Below are 17,601 nucleotides of genomic sequence, written 5' to 3' on the forward strand. Positions count from 1 at the left end.
AAATTTTAAAAAAATTAAATTTTTTCTTCCTTTTAATTTTCCTTTATGTCCTTTTTTTGTAAAACATATTTAAAGCTATGCCAAGTTCTATTTTTCAATTAGCTTTTTAACAACACAAATACGTAAAATAAAAAAATAAAAAAAATATTAAATAAAAAAATAAAATTCAAATTAAATTGCAATTAATTTGTCCATTAATTAATTTTTAGTTTTATTATTAATTTTAGAAAAAAGAAAATTCTTTAAATCTTATTTAAGCTAAATATTAATTTATACCTTTAAAAATGCCTTAAACACTAAATAAAATTGCGCTTCGAAGCAAAAAGCTATTTGCCCGCCTGCCTAGCCGTTCGCTTGCTCGCTTGGTTGTTTTCTCGCTTTAATTTGCTTTTCGCGATAGCTAAGCAGACAATAGCTTTTGCGAAGAAGACAAAGAAAGAGAAATATCGGGAGTTTAATATAAGTAATTCATTGTTTATTTATCAGTGTGAGGCGTTGTTTTTTTTTTTTTTTTTTTGTTTTCTTTTTTTTGCTTTTTTTTTTTCTTGTTTTACTTTTTACCTTTGTCATCTTCTCTTGCATCACTCGTCACTCATTATTATCATTATCATCATCATCATCCTTTAATCATCGCTTTTATCATCATCATCATAATCATCACCATTATCATCGTTATCATCATCATCATCATCATCATCATCATCATACTTATCGTTAACCGCAATATTAACCGTCTGTCTAACACAACGGCCTGCTATTGTGTTCTTTTTCATGAGTTAACTATAAAAATATTTAAAGAAATATATAAAATGAAAATTATTTTAAAAATTACATAAATTCATAATTAAATAAAATTTTTGCTTTCAAAATTTCAAGAAAATAGAAATCTATTCATTAATTGAAGAAATTTTTCAAAAAAAACATTTTTAATTAAAAAAAAAAAGAAGCAGAACAATATTTCAGAGAAACATCTTTTAAATTATGCGCAAAGTCTTTAACGAAAATTATCAAAGAAACAATGGTCGATCTTTCTCTGGCAATGGGCAAGCAAGGTACACTAATCCAAAGGCAAATCGTAAACAAATCTAGCTAAGCTGGAGATCGTTGAGAGATAAAGTATCGATATCGTATAAGTAGTAGCACTGGCTAATTGAGAGGATCAGACATAACCTCAAAATTGGTCAATTTTACGAGAAAAATATTAATGCAATAATAACCGATTGTTCGTTGTGGTCATTTCGCTCATATGTACATACATGCATGCATACATACATACAAAAAAACATACACAACTCATAAATTCTATTCTATTCGATATTTTTATATATATATATATATATTTTTTTTTTTTCATCTTCTTTCCGGGAGCGATGTCAATAAAACCCTATTCATTTTGCTGCTCTTGCACGTGTTCAATTTCGCTAAACAATTATCACAATTTTGATCTCACATGTTTTATTGTTAGTGTGTTATTGTTGCTGTTGTCGATTTCATAGTCATTCGCTATTATTTGTAGTAAAGTTTTTACATACATTCTCTGTATATGTATATGGATATGTATATACATATGTAATATTGAATTTGTTGTTGTCATTTGTTGATGAGTTTCTTAATGTTTTTTGTTTTTGTTTTTTTTTTTTTCATTTTTTTTTTTTTTTATAAAGAAAATTAAATTTTGCAGTTGCCTGCTAAACAAAACCTGCGCCAACTAAATGCAATACAAAGTTCTTTCGTTTGTCGAGATTATTGTTGTTGTTATTGTTTGTTAAGACGAATTAATGGCGCTTACAATGAAACGGAAAATAAACAAAACAAAACAAAATAAAAAAAAAAGAAAAGTTAAATGGCGTCTAATTTCTAATTGTTGTTGTTGTTAATATCTTTAAATCTAATTTTAAATAAATTAATTTATTTTTAATTTCTTTTTATTGAATTTTCATATAAATAACAAAAATCTTATAGGAAAATAAAATCTAAATAAGATTTTTGGACATGAGCCGAATGATGCGTAGCTTGTTCTGTCTCGTCGTCCATTCATCAAATACACTAAGAGAACGGCGAAGCGAGAGAAACTTGATTTGTAAAAAGCTTTTTATCGTATATTGAAGTACCCTAACCGTGGTCCGAATCATTATGAATTAACTTTCATTTAAACCATTCGAATCGCTTTAGCCAGAAATACACATACACATACACACAATCAATATATATATATATATATTAAGTGTTTGCAAAACTTTTGATCAGCGACTTTTACAAGTAAAAATGATAAAGAACTGGGAAGTACCAGGGCACATAATCGTCGAATTCGATCATTTTGACTTTGATCTACACAAAATAACACTTTTCCATGTAATATCATCGATTTATTCAGCGTACGCCGACCCTAATCATGGAACCCTTAAAATTGCATTTTCGTCATACATTTTTGTTGTTGTTGTTGTCTGATTTCCAGATATATATGCTGGCGAACACATTCATTAGCTTATGGTGACGCTGCACCCGTCATATCCCAATTATCGGTTTTCGTTCAATGAGAAAAGACACCCTGGAGGGCTCTGAATTGCAAGCCAGCACAAACCTTCGAAGGACTTTCGAACAGCTTAGCAGTTGACGAATCAACTCTTTTTAGACGTTTACATGCGAAGTGCAAAAGGAGGGAAGACATCTGCCTTGCAAATTGACTGAAAATGCTTCTCTTTGCCCACTTGTTGCAAAAGTTGGCCAGGATACACTATTGCAGCTCGAATGGAAAGTTATGCCACATGCAGTGTACTCATCAGACGCGACGCTCCGTGATTACCACTTTTTCGGATCGGTGCAGCATAGCTTGGCTGGCACGCGGGTTCGCAAATATGAAGAACTGCGAAAATGGGTCGATGGATGTATCGCCACCAAACCCATATGAGTTCTTTCAACGTGATCTCGCCATCCTGCCAAAAATATTGTAAACCGTTGTAGGCAATGATGGAAACTACTACTTTGATTAATATACGTTATACCAATTTTTCTTAATAAATGCCTTTTGCACGTGAAAAAGTGATCAATATTTTTGCAAACACCTAATGTGTATATATATGTATATATAAGAACAATCGAAATTCAGGCGTAATTTAGAAACGATCCACCATCGAAAAAATGCAGATCTTGATTTTGGTATATGTTGTTGTTGTTGTTGTTGTTGTTGTCTTTTTTTAATTTTACAAACCCATTATACTCTTACTGTTCGTGAAGAAATCGTTAATTTGCTTAAAGGAAGAATTGTTTTGTCTAATTTTCGTTGCAAATACATATATATATATATATGTACTATATGTCTATATGTATACATATCTACTATAATCGATAAAAAAAATATTTGAACCTATACGAAATTTTTATAGGAAACTGCGACTCACTCATTTATATTGATAACAGGGTGAAGTTCAAGGAGAAAGAAACGTGGAAAGGAGGAGAGAGTGTGGTTGCCGCTTACGAGATGTATGGCCTAATATTGATAAGTTTTATGCTTTCACAAATTCGAGTATTCTTAATAGTTATGGCCATAGGTCAATCGCCAATTAAAGTGCGGATTCCCGCACTGAGAATTGAACCCGTCTATGCCGACTTAATAGTTGACGCTTCTTATCTACTAAGCTTTTAAATTATCATTGAATCAGTAGAAATAGGATGAGATTTCATTGTTAAAGGCCTAGGAATATCTCTAGGGAATATAGAGTGCCAGCGTAGCGTATATTTTTGGACAAATTGGATATAATTGCTATAAAGATTACAAGGAAACACCTGAGCATAATGAAATAGCACGGTAAGGTACTTTTTAACCGCAACTCAAGCAAAGTCCTAAACTTGAATTTTGTGAAGTAAATCTAAAAAACAAGAAAAAAACACACATTTTGATGGATCGTATTACACGATCAGCGCTTATATAATAATTTTGAAGTTTATTTTTTTTTTTTGTTTTTTTTTCAATCTTATTCAACTAAATTTATTCCTTATACACCTGTTTTTTTCCCCTTCCCCAGGCTAATTTGGATGACACATATGTAGGGAAAAAAGCAACGGACAAAAAAAAAAAAACACCAAAAAAACCAGATTTGACATTAATAATAAAATTAAAACTTTTTTTAATTAACAAAAAAAATTATAGGTGAACAATAAAACCGGATTTATGTATAAAAACAGAAAAAAAAAAAAAACAAAAACAACTCCAACAACAATTTCTAAAAGAAGACAAGAGATTTATTAATAATATAACTGGAAAATGACATGAGATGGTACACCGATTTTTTATGATTATTGCCTCACAAAGCACACACTTAAATACGCACACTTACATAAACACATACACGCATATATATGTATATATATATTATTCATATATTTACAAACTTCTGCATACACGCATGCATATGCACAGGCCATTAACAATAAGAAACTAATCGAAACATGTCCACACACACATACACATGCACATATATAAAAAGTGAAATAAACTATATTACAACTTATAAACACATCATAAAGAACTAAATGGATGAATGAAAGACAAGTCGTAGAAATGGATGGATAGATACGTATGTAGTCGAAGCACAAACACATCAAAATAACAGCTAAGCCGGCATAAGTAGGCGTAGCGAGTACGTACGCACATGTCTTTAAATTTAATTTGGATTTTTTTATGAATTTTTTAAGTATGTAAATAGAAAAAAAATAAATAAATAAATAAATAAATAAATAAAAACACTGACCACATATGTTGAAGTGCGAGACAGGTTATGTAGGCCTGAGGCGGTTAAACTTCTGTTTTCGCTTGATGGAATGTTTTTAAGAGTGTTTTTTTTTTTATTTTTTTTTTTTTTTTTTAAATTGTTAAACGATCTTACTGAAATCATGATAGTGGAAAAAATATTTGCACATTCGCATCGGAATTTTTGCGTTTTGTTAGTGTAATTGTAAGTTTCTTCAATCACATACCTATCGCTTTCATTCTGAATTAAAAGTAAACGGTTTTTTTAATCGATTCAAAATTTTGACGTAAACCATTTCATGCCAATCACTCTTTCACGATATTTCCATTCACATAATGTAAGCTTAAATTATTGCAATTAAGTTCAAGCGGGTGCTGTTTCTTGCACGATTGACCAAAATCGAATTATATTGCTCGGCTCAATCAATCAATGATCTTGCGTTTAAATGATCAATAGATGCTGCGAATTTCTAAGCTAACTCGGCCTTACAATGATTGATTGAGAGCTATTTCACTCTCGACTAATATAGACATAACGCATTCGTTCGATCTATTCGCCTATATGGGTTCGCGTAATCTTTCTAACCTTTTAAACTAATAGGAATTTACTATTGCAGTGTATTTATGAATAAATGAAAGCACTTGATGAACTTGAACTTTAAAATAAACAAAAATCTTTATCGTTAAATTGATTAAATTCCTATCGCTACCCTGTTCGCTGCCGTGAATGAAAATCGAGTCTGCGTTCCATTTAAAAACCTTTCACATGATCGATCCAACGATCTCGCTCGCTGTTGACTAACTGTTTATTCATTCGTTTAATCGAATTGTTAATTACTTCATTCAAGTTCGCATAATTATTTTGTTAATCACAACCGATCAAAATGGGCTCTACTTGGTAATTAAAAAAAAAAGAAAAGGAGACCTTCACATTTAACTAGAGTAAGTTTTCGAATTTCGACATCAAGTCGAATTACGATCGCTTGTCGCTTCTCAATTTATTCCTCTGTTAATTGATACACTTGAACTTCGTTGCGATACTCGATTGCCATTTAAGCAATTTACAATCCATTTATTTCTCGATTTTTTATATCGACGTCTCAAGAAAACTTGTTTAATAATATCCCTTTGCTTATTAAGTTCATATCTCAAGAATTGCGTAACAGATAAGAAGCCATCACCACCAACTTGGGTTGAATTCTTCTAAACTCCAGCAGATCGTACTTTAATTAGCGATTTACATATGGCTGCTACTATAGTAAATAGTTGATCGGTCAAGGTATACACCAATCAATCTGCTCCCGCACTCTATTCCTCTTCCCAAGTTCTAGTTTCAATTCTACGCTTTCATGGGTTACGATGACAGATTTGCACATAGTAATAGAAAGGGCTAGAAAGGGCGGAAAGAAGGAATTAGAAACTAAACCGATTTTCATAATTCTGCGATTAACTTGAAGGATAGAAAATTTAATCATGTTTTTTCAAAATCTCGTAGTCTAACCGTGAACTATACCAAATTTATGCTAGCATGATGGCCCTGTCGACGCCATTTTACGATCGTTTAACCAAACCGAAATCATTTCCATCCTCATCCATTGAGTTTAAAACTCGAATATCGAATAAACTTTTTCCGTCTATAATATATATAATAGTTTCTTAAAAAAAAAAAAAAAAAAAAAAAAAAAAAAAATCTATTTAGAGAAACGCATCATAAAATTTTATGCAAATTTCACTTTGCCTAATTTTATATAATTAATTCTTCTTTACAAGAGTAAGTTCAAGTCAAGTTAAATTTTCTAAAAACCAGATACATTCAAAAGGGGTTAGTTTTTAAACGAGCAGCCGAGCCAACGAGCCAACGAGCAAAATTTCAGACACATTATGCATTTGTCTCTTTTTGTTTCGCATATACACACATAGTGTGATTGAAGGATTTTATTGAGAACCCCTTAAGGTCTTACGTCCACTTAACTTAAATAAATGCTTTCGTTTAGTCGCTTCTCTAGTTAGTAAATGAAACGAGTGAAGATCTGCGATTTTGTTTTAAACGAATATCTTGTTATTGTTATCACATTTTGTTTATTATTAAATGACCGTGTTGCTATTGCCGTAGTTGTTTTTATTGTTGTTATGGTTTTTTTTTTTTTTTTTTTTTGTTGGTTTCTGCTTACTGTCGCTGTTGTCGACTAACTTTAGTTTTATTATTATTTTTTCATTTATTTTTCTGATATTTTGCTTAAAAAAATGTTTTTTTTTTTTTTTTCTGTTTAGTTGCGTGTGTGATGCGATGCTACTTTTCTACCATATAAAAAATAAATTAAATAAAAAAAACTACAACATGTATATAGATATATATATATATATATATATATATATAAATATATATCTGTATATTTTTGTTGACTTATATATACATATATATGCCTGTATATATAAAATACAAAATGAAAATAAATTTTAAGTATTTGCAGGTGTTCATAAAATGTGAAATTAAAAAAAAAAAAAAACCAGCAACAACAACAACAACAATAAGAAAAAAAAAAACAAATTAAACCAAAAAAAAAAAAATGACAAAAGGAACACAACACAACAACCATTAAGTAAAAGCAAAAGTAAATCAAAAACGAATTCTAGGTATATTACAATCAAACAAACAGAAAGCATTACAATATATATATATATATATATATATATACATATACATATAATAATATGTGCTGTAGTTTTACCGCACAGACGAAGCCAGACGGAAGAAAAGAAAGAGAAAATGCGAACAACACTTGTTTATGCCTAAAGATGACAAAATATATATTTATTTAAGGCGTAGCATGTTACCTATAAAAGCTTCAAATATCGGCTTTATTATAAAAAAAAAAAAAAAGAAGTGATCACACACAACTCTCACTGCTTGCTGACTCATTCCCTATTACTTAGCTAGAGAATGGAGACATCGGAGCAGATCATTTTTTATCTTACGGTCTCGAACAGCGTACACGAAAGAATAAAGTTAAATGTGACTGTGTATAAGTGTGAAGTGGATGATCTGTCTGTATGAGTTAACATCTACCTCATACGGTCTACGTGGCCACTTTAACTGTCAACGTATACTAAACAACTTCATACTATGCCATGTTCTTTATATTTTAGTTAAATAATTTTTGCGCAAAAAGACAAAAACAAAAACAAAAAGAAAAAGGAAAAGGAAAACAATTCGTATACCATCTCTAGTTGTCACATGTATTACTTTAGTGTTTTTTAAGTCCAACAACTCTTTAAATCATTTCATAAATTGTTAAGCCTCTTGTGCTGCTACCGACATCTTTTTTTATCAACATTTCCTTCCTTATTATTAACGACTTGTTTAAGATAATTCGCATGTAGCGAACGATTTCACTAATTAGTTTATTACAGGAAATAATTGTGATGCGATATTCATTTGTTCATGCCCTCGCATTAAGTTAAACTACTCCGTGATATATATGATAATTATTTGTTGTATCTTAACAGATTACCGATCGGCCGCTCGGCCAAAGATGCTACTTGGCGTCAGCTATGACTGCCGCGCGAAATTCCTTTTCTTTTCTTTTCTTTTTTATGCTCAGCTAAAATTGCCCGCTTCTCGTTGTTAAGTGGGTTGACAGACAAATGACTGATTATAACCGTAACAATTGACTGTTGGCGGTAAAAAAAAAATTATTAACAGATTATTGATCATTAAAGTGCTAACTTCTTCTTCTTCTGCTTGTTTACTTTACTCAAATTACGATAAAGTGTTTAAGAGATTTATTTATTGCTATCAAAATCTTGATTTTAAGCAACTTTTCTTTTCGTATCCTATGTGAAAGACTCTTATTTAACGTTATATATATATATATATATAGCTCTCCCTGATTGATAGCTTACTTTATGATTATTCTGCTTATTTGTAATAAGTCGATCGTGATGGTCGTGCTTTTAAATTGTTAGGTTAAGGTAGATTACATTTCATTTGCATTACAGTTAAGCTTACATAGTATGTTACGTGCACAGTGTTGTCGTTTAATTGCTTTCGATTTGACTTTAGTGTCCACAATGTGGATTTATCGCGTGTAAAGGGAAATATTATTCGCTTTAACTCGAATGAAAAAGTGTCGATTTAGTTGTCGTGTCTACAAACAATTTCAAATTTAATGTAATTTTTTAATCATAACAACTAATGCGAGAGAGAGAGAGAGAGAAAGAGAAGAGATCGTGTGTAAGAACTTTTGCGATATTAAATCGTTTGTCTCGTGCAATTTTAGAAAAGGTATTAAGAAATTTGAGATTTAAAAAATAAAATTTTCTCTTAACAAAAGCGATTACGATCGATCTTCGAAGCAAATCATTTCAATTTTCTTACGTTCAAGTATGCTTTCACGTTTGTTAAACAGTTGTATTGCAGTTCATTACATGTCTCGAATATTTAATTATCTGTAATCTCTGTTAATTAATTAATTAATTAATTTTACAATCAAAATTATTTAATACACGTAACCATTTGTACTTTATATTGTGCTTAAAATGTAACAACAAAAAATATTATATTATTTTGTCGAACATAATAATTTGACCTCATTTTATGCTTTGTTTCATGTGTATTTAGTCGCATCCGATATGTAAACTTTTGTTTTTTTCTTTTTGGTTTCAGGCAATAAACATTTTATGCAAAAAAAATCCATTGTACCCCTAACAGCACACGAAAGGCAAACAAAGTTTTGTAATTTGTTTATAATCGTACGGGACATGAAGGGTTAATTATTGACCTTCGAACGCTCTCATCGCGGACACTAAAGACCTATTAATGCAGTTAAGAAGCTTCCCTGTTGTTCACAAATGAATGCCATTCATTGAGTCTATTGGCATGCTTTGGACTCATTCTTTCACTTTTATTTAATATTTAATAATGAATTTTCGTTCGATTGGACGACACAATGCTTCGAATAAATCGTTTAAGCAAAGCGTTAACATATTCAATAATATTTTGTAGAGATCTTCCCAAAAAAGTAAGGCGTCTACTATCTATTGCTTTTGCCATGCTTTGTTGTTGCACAAAATAGATAGGTACTCGAGATTCGTCTTAAAGGTCAGTATAAATTTTATTTGTAATATTTTGTTGTTATTGTTTTTGTTGATAAATACCTCATTCTTAACATTGCCCTACATTTAAATACAGTTTTTGTTTTTTTTTTTATTTTTTTTATTTTTATTTTGTTTTTATTTTGTTTTTATTTTGCTTTGCAGTAAAATCAATGACTACGCGTTGTTGTAAATTAAGCGAACACGCAAACTCTCATTAACAAGGCAAAAATTATTATTTGGCCTGATAACTAAGTATAAATAACAAATTAAGAGATAATAATAAATATATTTAAAAAAAAAAAAAAAAACAAAAAAAAAGTATGCAAGAATTTGCAAAATCTTCTTCTTCTGTTATCCGCTAACACCTTAAGCTCAGCTTAACATCAAAATCGCCAAAATCTATTCTACTCGTATTATTATTAATATTCGCAGTTACTTTAGGCTCATATTGATATTAAAGAAGAAGCAAAAAAAAGGGAGAGAAAATCTCCCTCACTCTGCTATACGTTAATGTGCAAGCATTTGTTTTAACATAAGACGCTTCACTCACTTCCTAACAATGCATGGCGATCGATCTCGTTTTTCGTATCATGACAAATCTATTGTACAGAGCTTGGCGCTCGAAGCAAAGATGATGCATTTTTTTGGGGCATCTTTGGACGGCAAAATCATTTATAAACGAAACATTATTCTGCCCTTTCGTGACACAATTTCGTGCACGATCTAAAAGCATATCGTCATCTCATCTAGTATCGTCCGCTTTCGATTCGCATGAAGGTTCTCCTTAGCACTGCAACTAAAATCAAATAAACTAAAGCATGAATCCATCCTACATTACTTGAAAATCAACTCTTATAACGAAAACAAGATCAACTCCTCCTTGTTATGATCAACTTGCGTTCTTGCCTTTCTTCTTTTGTAATCCGTACAAAAAGTCAAACAATTTCACCCTTTCCTTTAAAGTGTTCCTCTCGTGGAAATTCTATCGTAAATATCTCTTTCAAGCCGAAAACTTATCGTAACCGCAACTTGCTGCTAAACAGTGAAAGGTTTGAAAAAACGAAGTCTAAGATAGACCTCGCACTGGACTTCACATGATCGGGCGCCTTCTCCCAACAAAGTTGTTTGATCAATTTTTGTCGATCTGTCAACTCAGCTTACTTGAAATCTTCTCCACCTACACCATGCATGAAATGCATGCAATAAGAATAGAGACTATCAGGTCTGCGAACTGTGGGTCAAATCGCGTCACAACGATAGATAAACACTTTAATTACAATTGACAAATGATGTATGGCAGCTATGGTAAATACTTTATCGGTGAAGTTGCAGCACTGATGCGGCCGCGTCCTTTTGCTCTTCCTTCTCGATAATCCGCACCCGTTCAAAGGAAAATGGCATCCCTTGCTCTGTTATGCATTGAGAATTTTCGAAATGGCCTCTAGCACGGCTCAGGTCGGCTTCGCCTGCTTGATGCATGGTCAGCGTTCGACGTCGACCATTATTGCTTTTATCTAATCCAACCTTTAGTAACTTGGACGAAAAATTGTATTATGATTTGTCGATAGCTATCTATCTAGAAGTCATTAAGTAATGCGAATCGAGCAATATGAAAGCAAGTGTCCGTCAATATGAAAAGAAACAAAAATGGAGAAAACAAAAGAACCCAAACTGCTTGTGATCGTCCGATAGAGTTGTGGTTTGTTCATAAACGAAAAATAATTTCTTCTCATTTATCTTTATCAGCGTAAGCTGATGTTGACTTAAAAAAAGGAAATAATTCGTGGATATTTACGAAAAAGAAGAAGAACAAGGAAACAAAACTGCGATTTCATGGTTAGCAAGTACATGACCGGCCGCATAAAGTGCAGAGACGCTGTTCAAAGTCCACAATCAATGCTTATTCACACGATTGGCGAAATACGTATTTTGATCGAACACAAGTAAGTAATTAATTAGCGAGAAAGAGTCTTTAAAGAAAAAAAAAAAACAAAAACAACAAAGGTCATTAATACAAAGTGTTCGTAGCCTAAGTGTCAGATGATAGTAATCAGACTTGTTTGATATCCGACTTTTTACCAAAAAAAAAAAAAAAAAAAAAAAAAAACCTATAGAGAATTATTAAAGAGTAAGAAGAGTAGCATTTAGCAGTTAACGGAAAAAAGAGTTCGAGATGAAAGAACCTTACACGAGGCATGCACGCATATAGTCAGATCCGGCATTGGCAGTTAGCACCAAATGTTTTTAGGCGTGACAGCGTGAATGACAATAAAACTCACACACAACGACAACATATATAGCGCAGACATTTGCTTTCTAACACCACTTGGACATTGATTGTTTAATTCATTTCCGCAATCAATCAATGCCTTTGCAATCCAAGTCAAGCCAACTCAAGTCAAGTCAGTCTTGTTTCAAAGTTTTTCGCGATTGCTTCACATTTTTGACCGTATTACAGGCAGACACTTGGGAATGTGTCGCGGTTTTCTTTCTTAGCGAAAGTAGATTTTAGGAACTCTTTTATCGGAAGAAAGAATGAACATATGGACATATGGACATGAACGAAAACATTTGTACAATTGAAAAGTAAATACATTAACTTTGATTCCGCGAAAAAGTGAAATGAAGACTTTTTTTTATTACTTTTTCACTGGAAATCAAAGAAGTCTAGCTTATGATAGGTTTTTGCAAAGAAAAAAAAAAAAAAGAAAAACTTTTTCTTGTCTTATTTAAAGCCACAACCATATGACGCTTAACTTATATAAGTGAAAAAAGAAGATTTCGCAGTTAGCGTTAAAAATTAACTTTTCATATAAATTAATGCTAATGATTAGTTAACTTTCTACTTATTTTGTCACTCATTTAATTGTTTTTCTGAGCGACACTTTACGAGACATGTGCCATTTTCTCGATTAGAAAAAAATCCTAATTGCTTTTAATAATGTTTGTCCGACCGTCTGTCCATATAGTTTTGTTTCCTCCGATCGACATAACGCTTTAAAGCCGGTTTAATACTTTCTGTTAATGTAATTTGAAAATTTACCTAAACCTTTTTGGTTTTCATTCCATAGATCAAATCTAAATGGGATCAATATGCTCCCAAGTATATATATATATATATATATATATACGGAGTGAGCTATGAATTTTTAAAATTACTTAGGAAGACTTTAGATTACAGAAACATTACTGATCTACTTGAGGTATCTCTCAAACGCGCTTGTATAGGAAACGATTTTTAAAAATTTATTAATTTTTTATCTTTCAACTTGAAGATGAGCGATTTTCAAATCGATCAAATTTTCTTTCTAATTTCCCATTTACCCAATAAAATTGCTTTAGGTTCTCGTAACGTTTACTTCATCGTGTCTCTATTTTCTTAAAACACTTTAAGGAAAAGCAAAAATCATCGAAATGAATTTAAGCGAATACTATTACAAATGTTTCAAAATGCTTACCGCTTGAGTAATTGATGCTGTTGTTGTAACATTTGCTGCTACTACGGCCGCAGCTGCTGCTGCTGCTGTTGCGGTCGTTGCATTAGGGGAGTAAGAGTACGAGCTACTGCTATTGGAGGAATTATTTGAGTATAAAGCCGTTGATGACATTTGCTGATGTTGCTGTTGTTGTCGTTGATTGACGGCAGGCAATATAGTATTTGGTGTTTGACGATCAACTAAAGGTTGACGTTGTGGTTGTTGCTGTTGTTGTTGTTGTTGTTGAATCGGACTAGATTGCTGTTGTATTAATTGCGAGGATTGTTGTGTTTGCTGCTGCTGTTGTTGTTGGCTATCGCCGTTTAAACGTTGCTGAATTTCACCAGTTGTAGCATTTTGATGGTCCTGCCTTGATGTTCCATTTATTACTCTCTCCATGCTGCTATTATTATTATTATTGTTGTTGTTGATGTTGTTGTTATTATTAAAATTTAAAGCAGCTGTAGCATCAAAATTATTAATTTCGGGATGTGTCTCCAATTCAGTTTGTAAATCGCATATATAATCGATAACGTGTTGTATTATTTCCAATTTGGAGAGTTTACGATTTTTAGGCATAAACGGTACCAAATCCTTTAATTTTGATAAATACATTTTCATTTCGGCATTTTCGCCATCGCCACGATGTGGCGGATGACGATTAATACGCCCGTTCGGATTAATTGCTGGCATTGAGGCACCAGTTTGGCAGACAGCCGTTAGCGATTTCATTTTAGAAATGATGGCCTTACGTTCTTTGAGTAGAATTTTGGCGGCTGTTTTTTTAACCCAACTATTATTATTAATTAAAAAAAATTAAAATAATTTTAAAGCCGTGATGGTAGTTTTTGGTTTGTATTGGAACACTTTTTCAAAAAAAAAAAAAAAAAAAAAAAAAAAAATTAAAAAAAAAATAGAGGATTTTAAGTTAAAAAAATAAAGAAAGTTTTTTATAATTTTTTTTTTTTTTAAAGATTAATACTGTTGTTCTTCTTCTTATTATTATTATTATTATTATTATTAACTTTTGGCACCTTTAACCACTTAATAAATTTTCTTTATGAATTTCTTCTTTCGTTATGTTTTCTTCTTTTTTTGCTTTTTTTGTGATGTTTTCCAAAGAAAATTTCAAGTATGCATAACGTTTGTTTATAAGAGAAAAATGCTCTTGGATTATAATTTTCTTTTTGACCGTTAATTTTATAAATATTTTTATGCTTATTTGATGTGTTAAGTCGAGGAAAAATTGAAATATTTTCCTTATTCTTGTTTAATTAAACAACTTTTTTTTTTTTTTTTGTTAAATTTCTTTTTATTTAAAACAAATTCTCAGAGACACACACATGTGCAAAACAGTATTCTTCAATTCCAAACTTGTATACGCTTTGAGCAACAAACTCGTTATGAACTTTTCATGCTCAGAGCACATGTTTTTATACCTACGACCTAACTCCGCCTATTGTTTCATTGAGTATAAGAAAATACTCTTTACACGCGTTCGTTTACTTTCTATTGCGAGAATTTGATAACCAAGAGTATTGAAACAATCAAAGACGACAGAGAATAATAGAAACCGTAATAGATTGATAGAGAGAGAGAGAGAGAGAGAAAGAGCGTGAAAGGGGGAGAGAGAAAGGAAGAGAGAGAGAGCGAGCGAGAGAGAGAGAGAATTAAAAAATAATTTGTTTCGGTTTAACAAGCAAAATAGCATTAGTGCAGATGAATGTGCGGTTATGCGCATTGAAAAAAACCTAAGCAAGTACTCGTGGGAACCAATAATTGTTGGGATATTTTTCGTCTGGGGGTTTTTTGTGTTTTCTTTTCTTTTTTTTTTGTTAAAACTTTTTTCGTTTTTGTTTTTTTCATTCGCACTTTGTATGCATAAAAGATTTTCAAGAGTTTAATTATATGAAAATTGTTGTGTAGAGCGTAAATTTGTGCAGGGTGAGAGTAAGATTTTGCAATCAATTAATGAAAGAAAGTGTTGAGAACATTTCATTGCTTTATTGTTTAGAAAAAATAAAAATAAAAAATAGGAGATGCTTGCTTACATAGGCATCATAGGCCTAAAGGCAAGCATATGCTTTCTTCTAACAATTAAATGATGAAAACAAAAGCAACAACAATATATAAATATTTATATATATATAAATGTATATATATATATATATATATATATATATGTAGGAATGTGTGTATTTATATGTATTATACAACACCTGTAAACACTTATTCAATATCTGCCTATATATATATATATATATATATATATATATATATATTTGCATACAACTCTTATGAATTTTGATATCGGGGTTTTTTTCTTTTTTCTTTGTTATAAGATAAATAAACTAATAACTTTAAGCAGAAACAAAGAAATTTTATAAATTTATTCAAAGAAAATCACACATTACTCTGCCAAAGAACATTTAATTTCAAAAAAAAAAAAACTAAGTAAATAAAAAACACAAGTAATCGTTGGATGGAAAAAGTGAAATAATTTCAAGTTTAGTTAATCTGCACACAATGCCAATCATTTCTGAATTCTAGACGCTGCTTTAGCCTCAATGATGATGAAATTGCATTAAACTGCATACATAATTTTCAGCTAAGAATAGCGTAAGAGAGTCGCATATTTTTTTTCTTTTTCAGAGTCGAAATTCTTGTCTTTAATGCATTTAGAGCTGGTGGGAGTACGTCTTGCTACGGACGGACGTATGCTTCCTTTGAGGGAACTCGCAAAAAAAATTTCATCAGGAAGCAGTTTTTCTTTGCACTTCTCACCTGTTCGTCACAAAGACGTTATCGCGTATCCTATGGAGTAAAAGTCCATTTTTAATTTATAATCTTTTGCTATAGCTGTTAAACTATAGATAGCAGCACTCGGCCAATCGCTAATTGCTCTACATCACTTCGCATAATATAGTTATAAGTGCTTTTTAAAATAAGGTGTTATATGCGAAGGAGTCGAACCGAACCATTCGAACCGAATAGTGTTCGTCCTAATGTCAAGGCAGCTTAGTGTACCAAATTGCGACGTGAGGATGAGCACAAGGTAACATGACTCACAGACAAACTTAGACAAGTCCTTGCTCAAGTCCTTCTGGGTGTTGCATGCATACATACATCTGCACTAACTTAGCAATAATAATAGGAGATATTCTTTGCTATTGCACTTGTATTTTACAACTAAATTGTGTTTGTGAACCGACAATATAACATTTTTATATAGGATTTGTATAGGTCTGCCAACATGTAAATAAAAAATTTGTTTTCTTCTTTCGAGGCTCACTTGACCCAATGCATGCAGGCGCCGTTCGGCCTGTTGAATAACCACACTTACCTAGATCATGGAAACTTACTTCAAAGATCACGATCAAAGTAACTGTTTAAGCGGAATATAAAAAAAAAAAAAAAAAGTGTACGAAAAAGCTATCTACTTAGACACTTTTGTGTCTTAATCACCTTTGCAATGCAACGGATACTGAGATTTTGCAAGCATTGTAGTGAAATGACAATCGTAAGCATAAGGAAGGACATAGGGATATAGGATATTTTTCTGTATAGCTGCAGTCAGAACGAAAAAAACATAAATAAATAAAAAATGATAAGAAATGCCTTAAATCATTCATTTGAAATCTTTCATCTTAAACATAATATGAGATCATTAGCGATTTGTTCGTTTCAACGCGGGAATGTTTTCGCTAATTTTTTACGATTTAAAGATTTTATCCCATATAATCTTCAATTTTTGGCTCTCGACGAATAACAGAAATCTTAATCTTCGCGTGTTTAAAATAAAAAATAAAACTCGTAAAAATTCCTAACCACAAAATAAGTTTACCTAAGAAACTATAGGAAAAAACAAAAAAAAAAAAGAAAAAAGAAATCGTTACCAGAAATATCATTTATTATTAATTATTTTCTTTTTCTTTATAGTTCTATTGAGTTTATTAACGATCAGATGCGTTCCCTGTTAAACAGGGGTACGAATTAATGTATCATCAATTTCACTTTACAAATAACAATTTTACTTAAAATATGCTATGTAATGAGAATGGTTTCGCTTTAACAATTAAAAATACATTAATTCCCTGAAATCTATTGGAAGACATTACAAAAGCTACTCTTTAACATAGAAAACGAATCAGTTTAAGAGAAGAGAGATTATTTATTTTGCTAAACTCATTTCTAAATAAAATAAATCTCTTTATAGCAAGAATCGCCATCAAAATAAGGAGCATAAGCAACTTTTCATTTACTTTTTAAAAAATTTGATAC

At 31.2% G+C, this 17,601-nt stretch overlaps 1 protein-coding gene across 1 annotated transcript; it reads right to left on the reverse strand.

Moving 5' to 3' along the window:
* Positions 1-518: 518 nt before the first annotated feature.
* Positions 519-14,239, reverse strand: LOC119631344 (protein extra-macrochaetae). The gene is made up of 2 exons (XM_038023463.1): positions 13,303-14,239; positions 519-780 (listed from the first exon to the last, which is right to left on the reverse strand). The coding sequence occupies exons 1-2, from the start codon at positions 14,050-14,052 to the stop codon at positions 739-741; spliced, it is 792 nt and encodes a 263-aa protein (XP_037879391.1). The 5' UTR covers positions 14,053-14,239; the 3' UTR covers positions 519-738.
* Positions 14,240-17,601: the final 3,362 nt, after the last annotated feature.

The sequence above is a fragment of the Glossina fuscipes genome, unplaced genomic scaffold (assembly GCF_014805625.2).
Source record: "Glossina fuscipes isolate IAEA_lab_2018 unplaced genomic scaffold, Yale_Gfus_2 1, whole genome shotgun sequence".
NCBI lineage: Eukaryota > Metazoa > Arthropoda > Insecta > Diptera > Glossinidae > Glossina > Glossina fuscipes.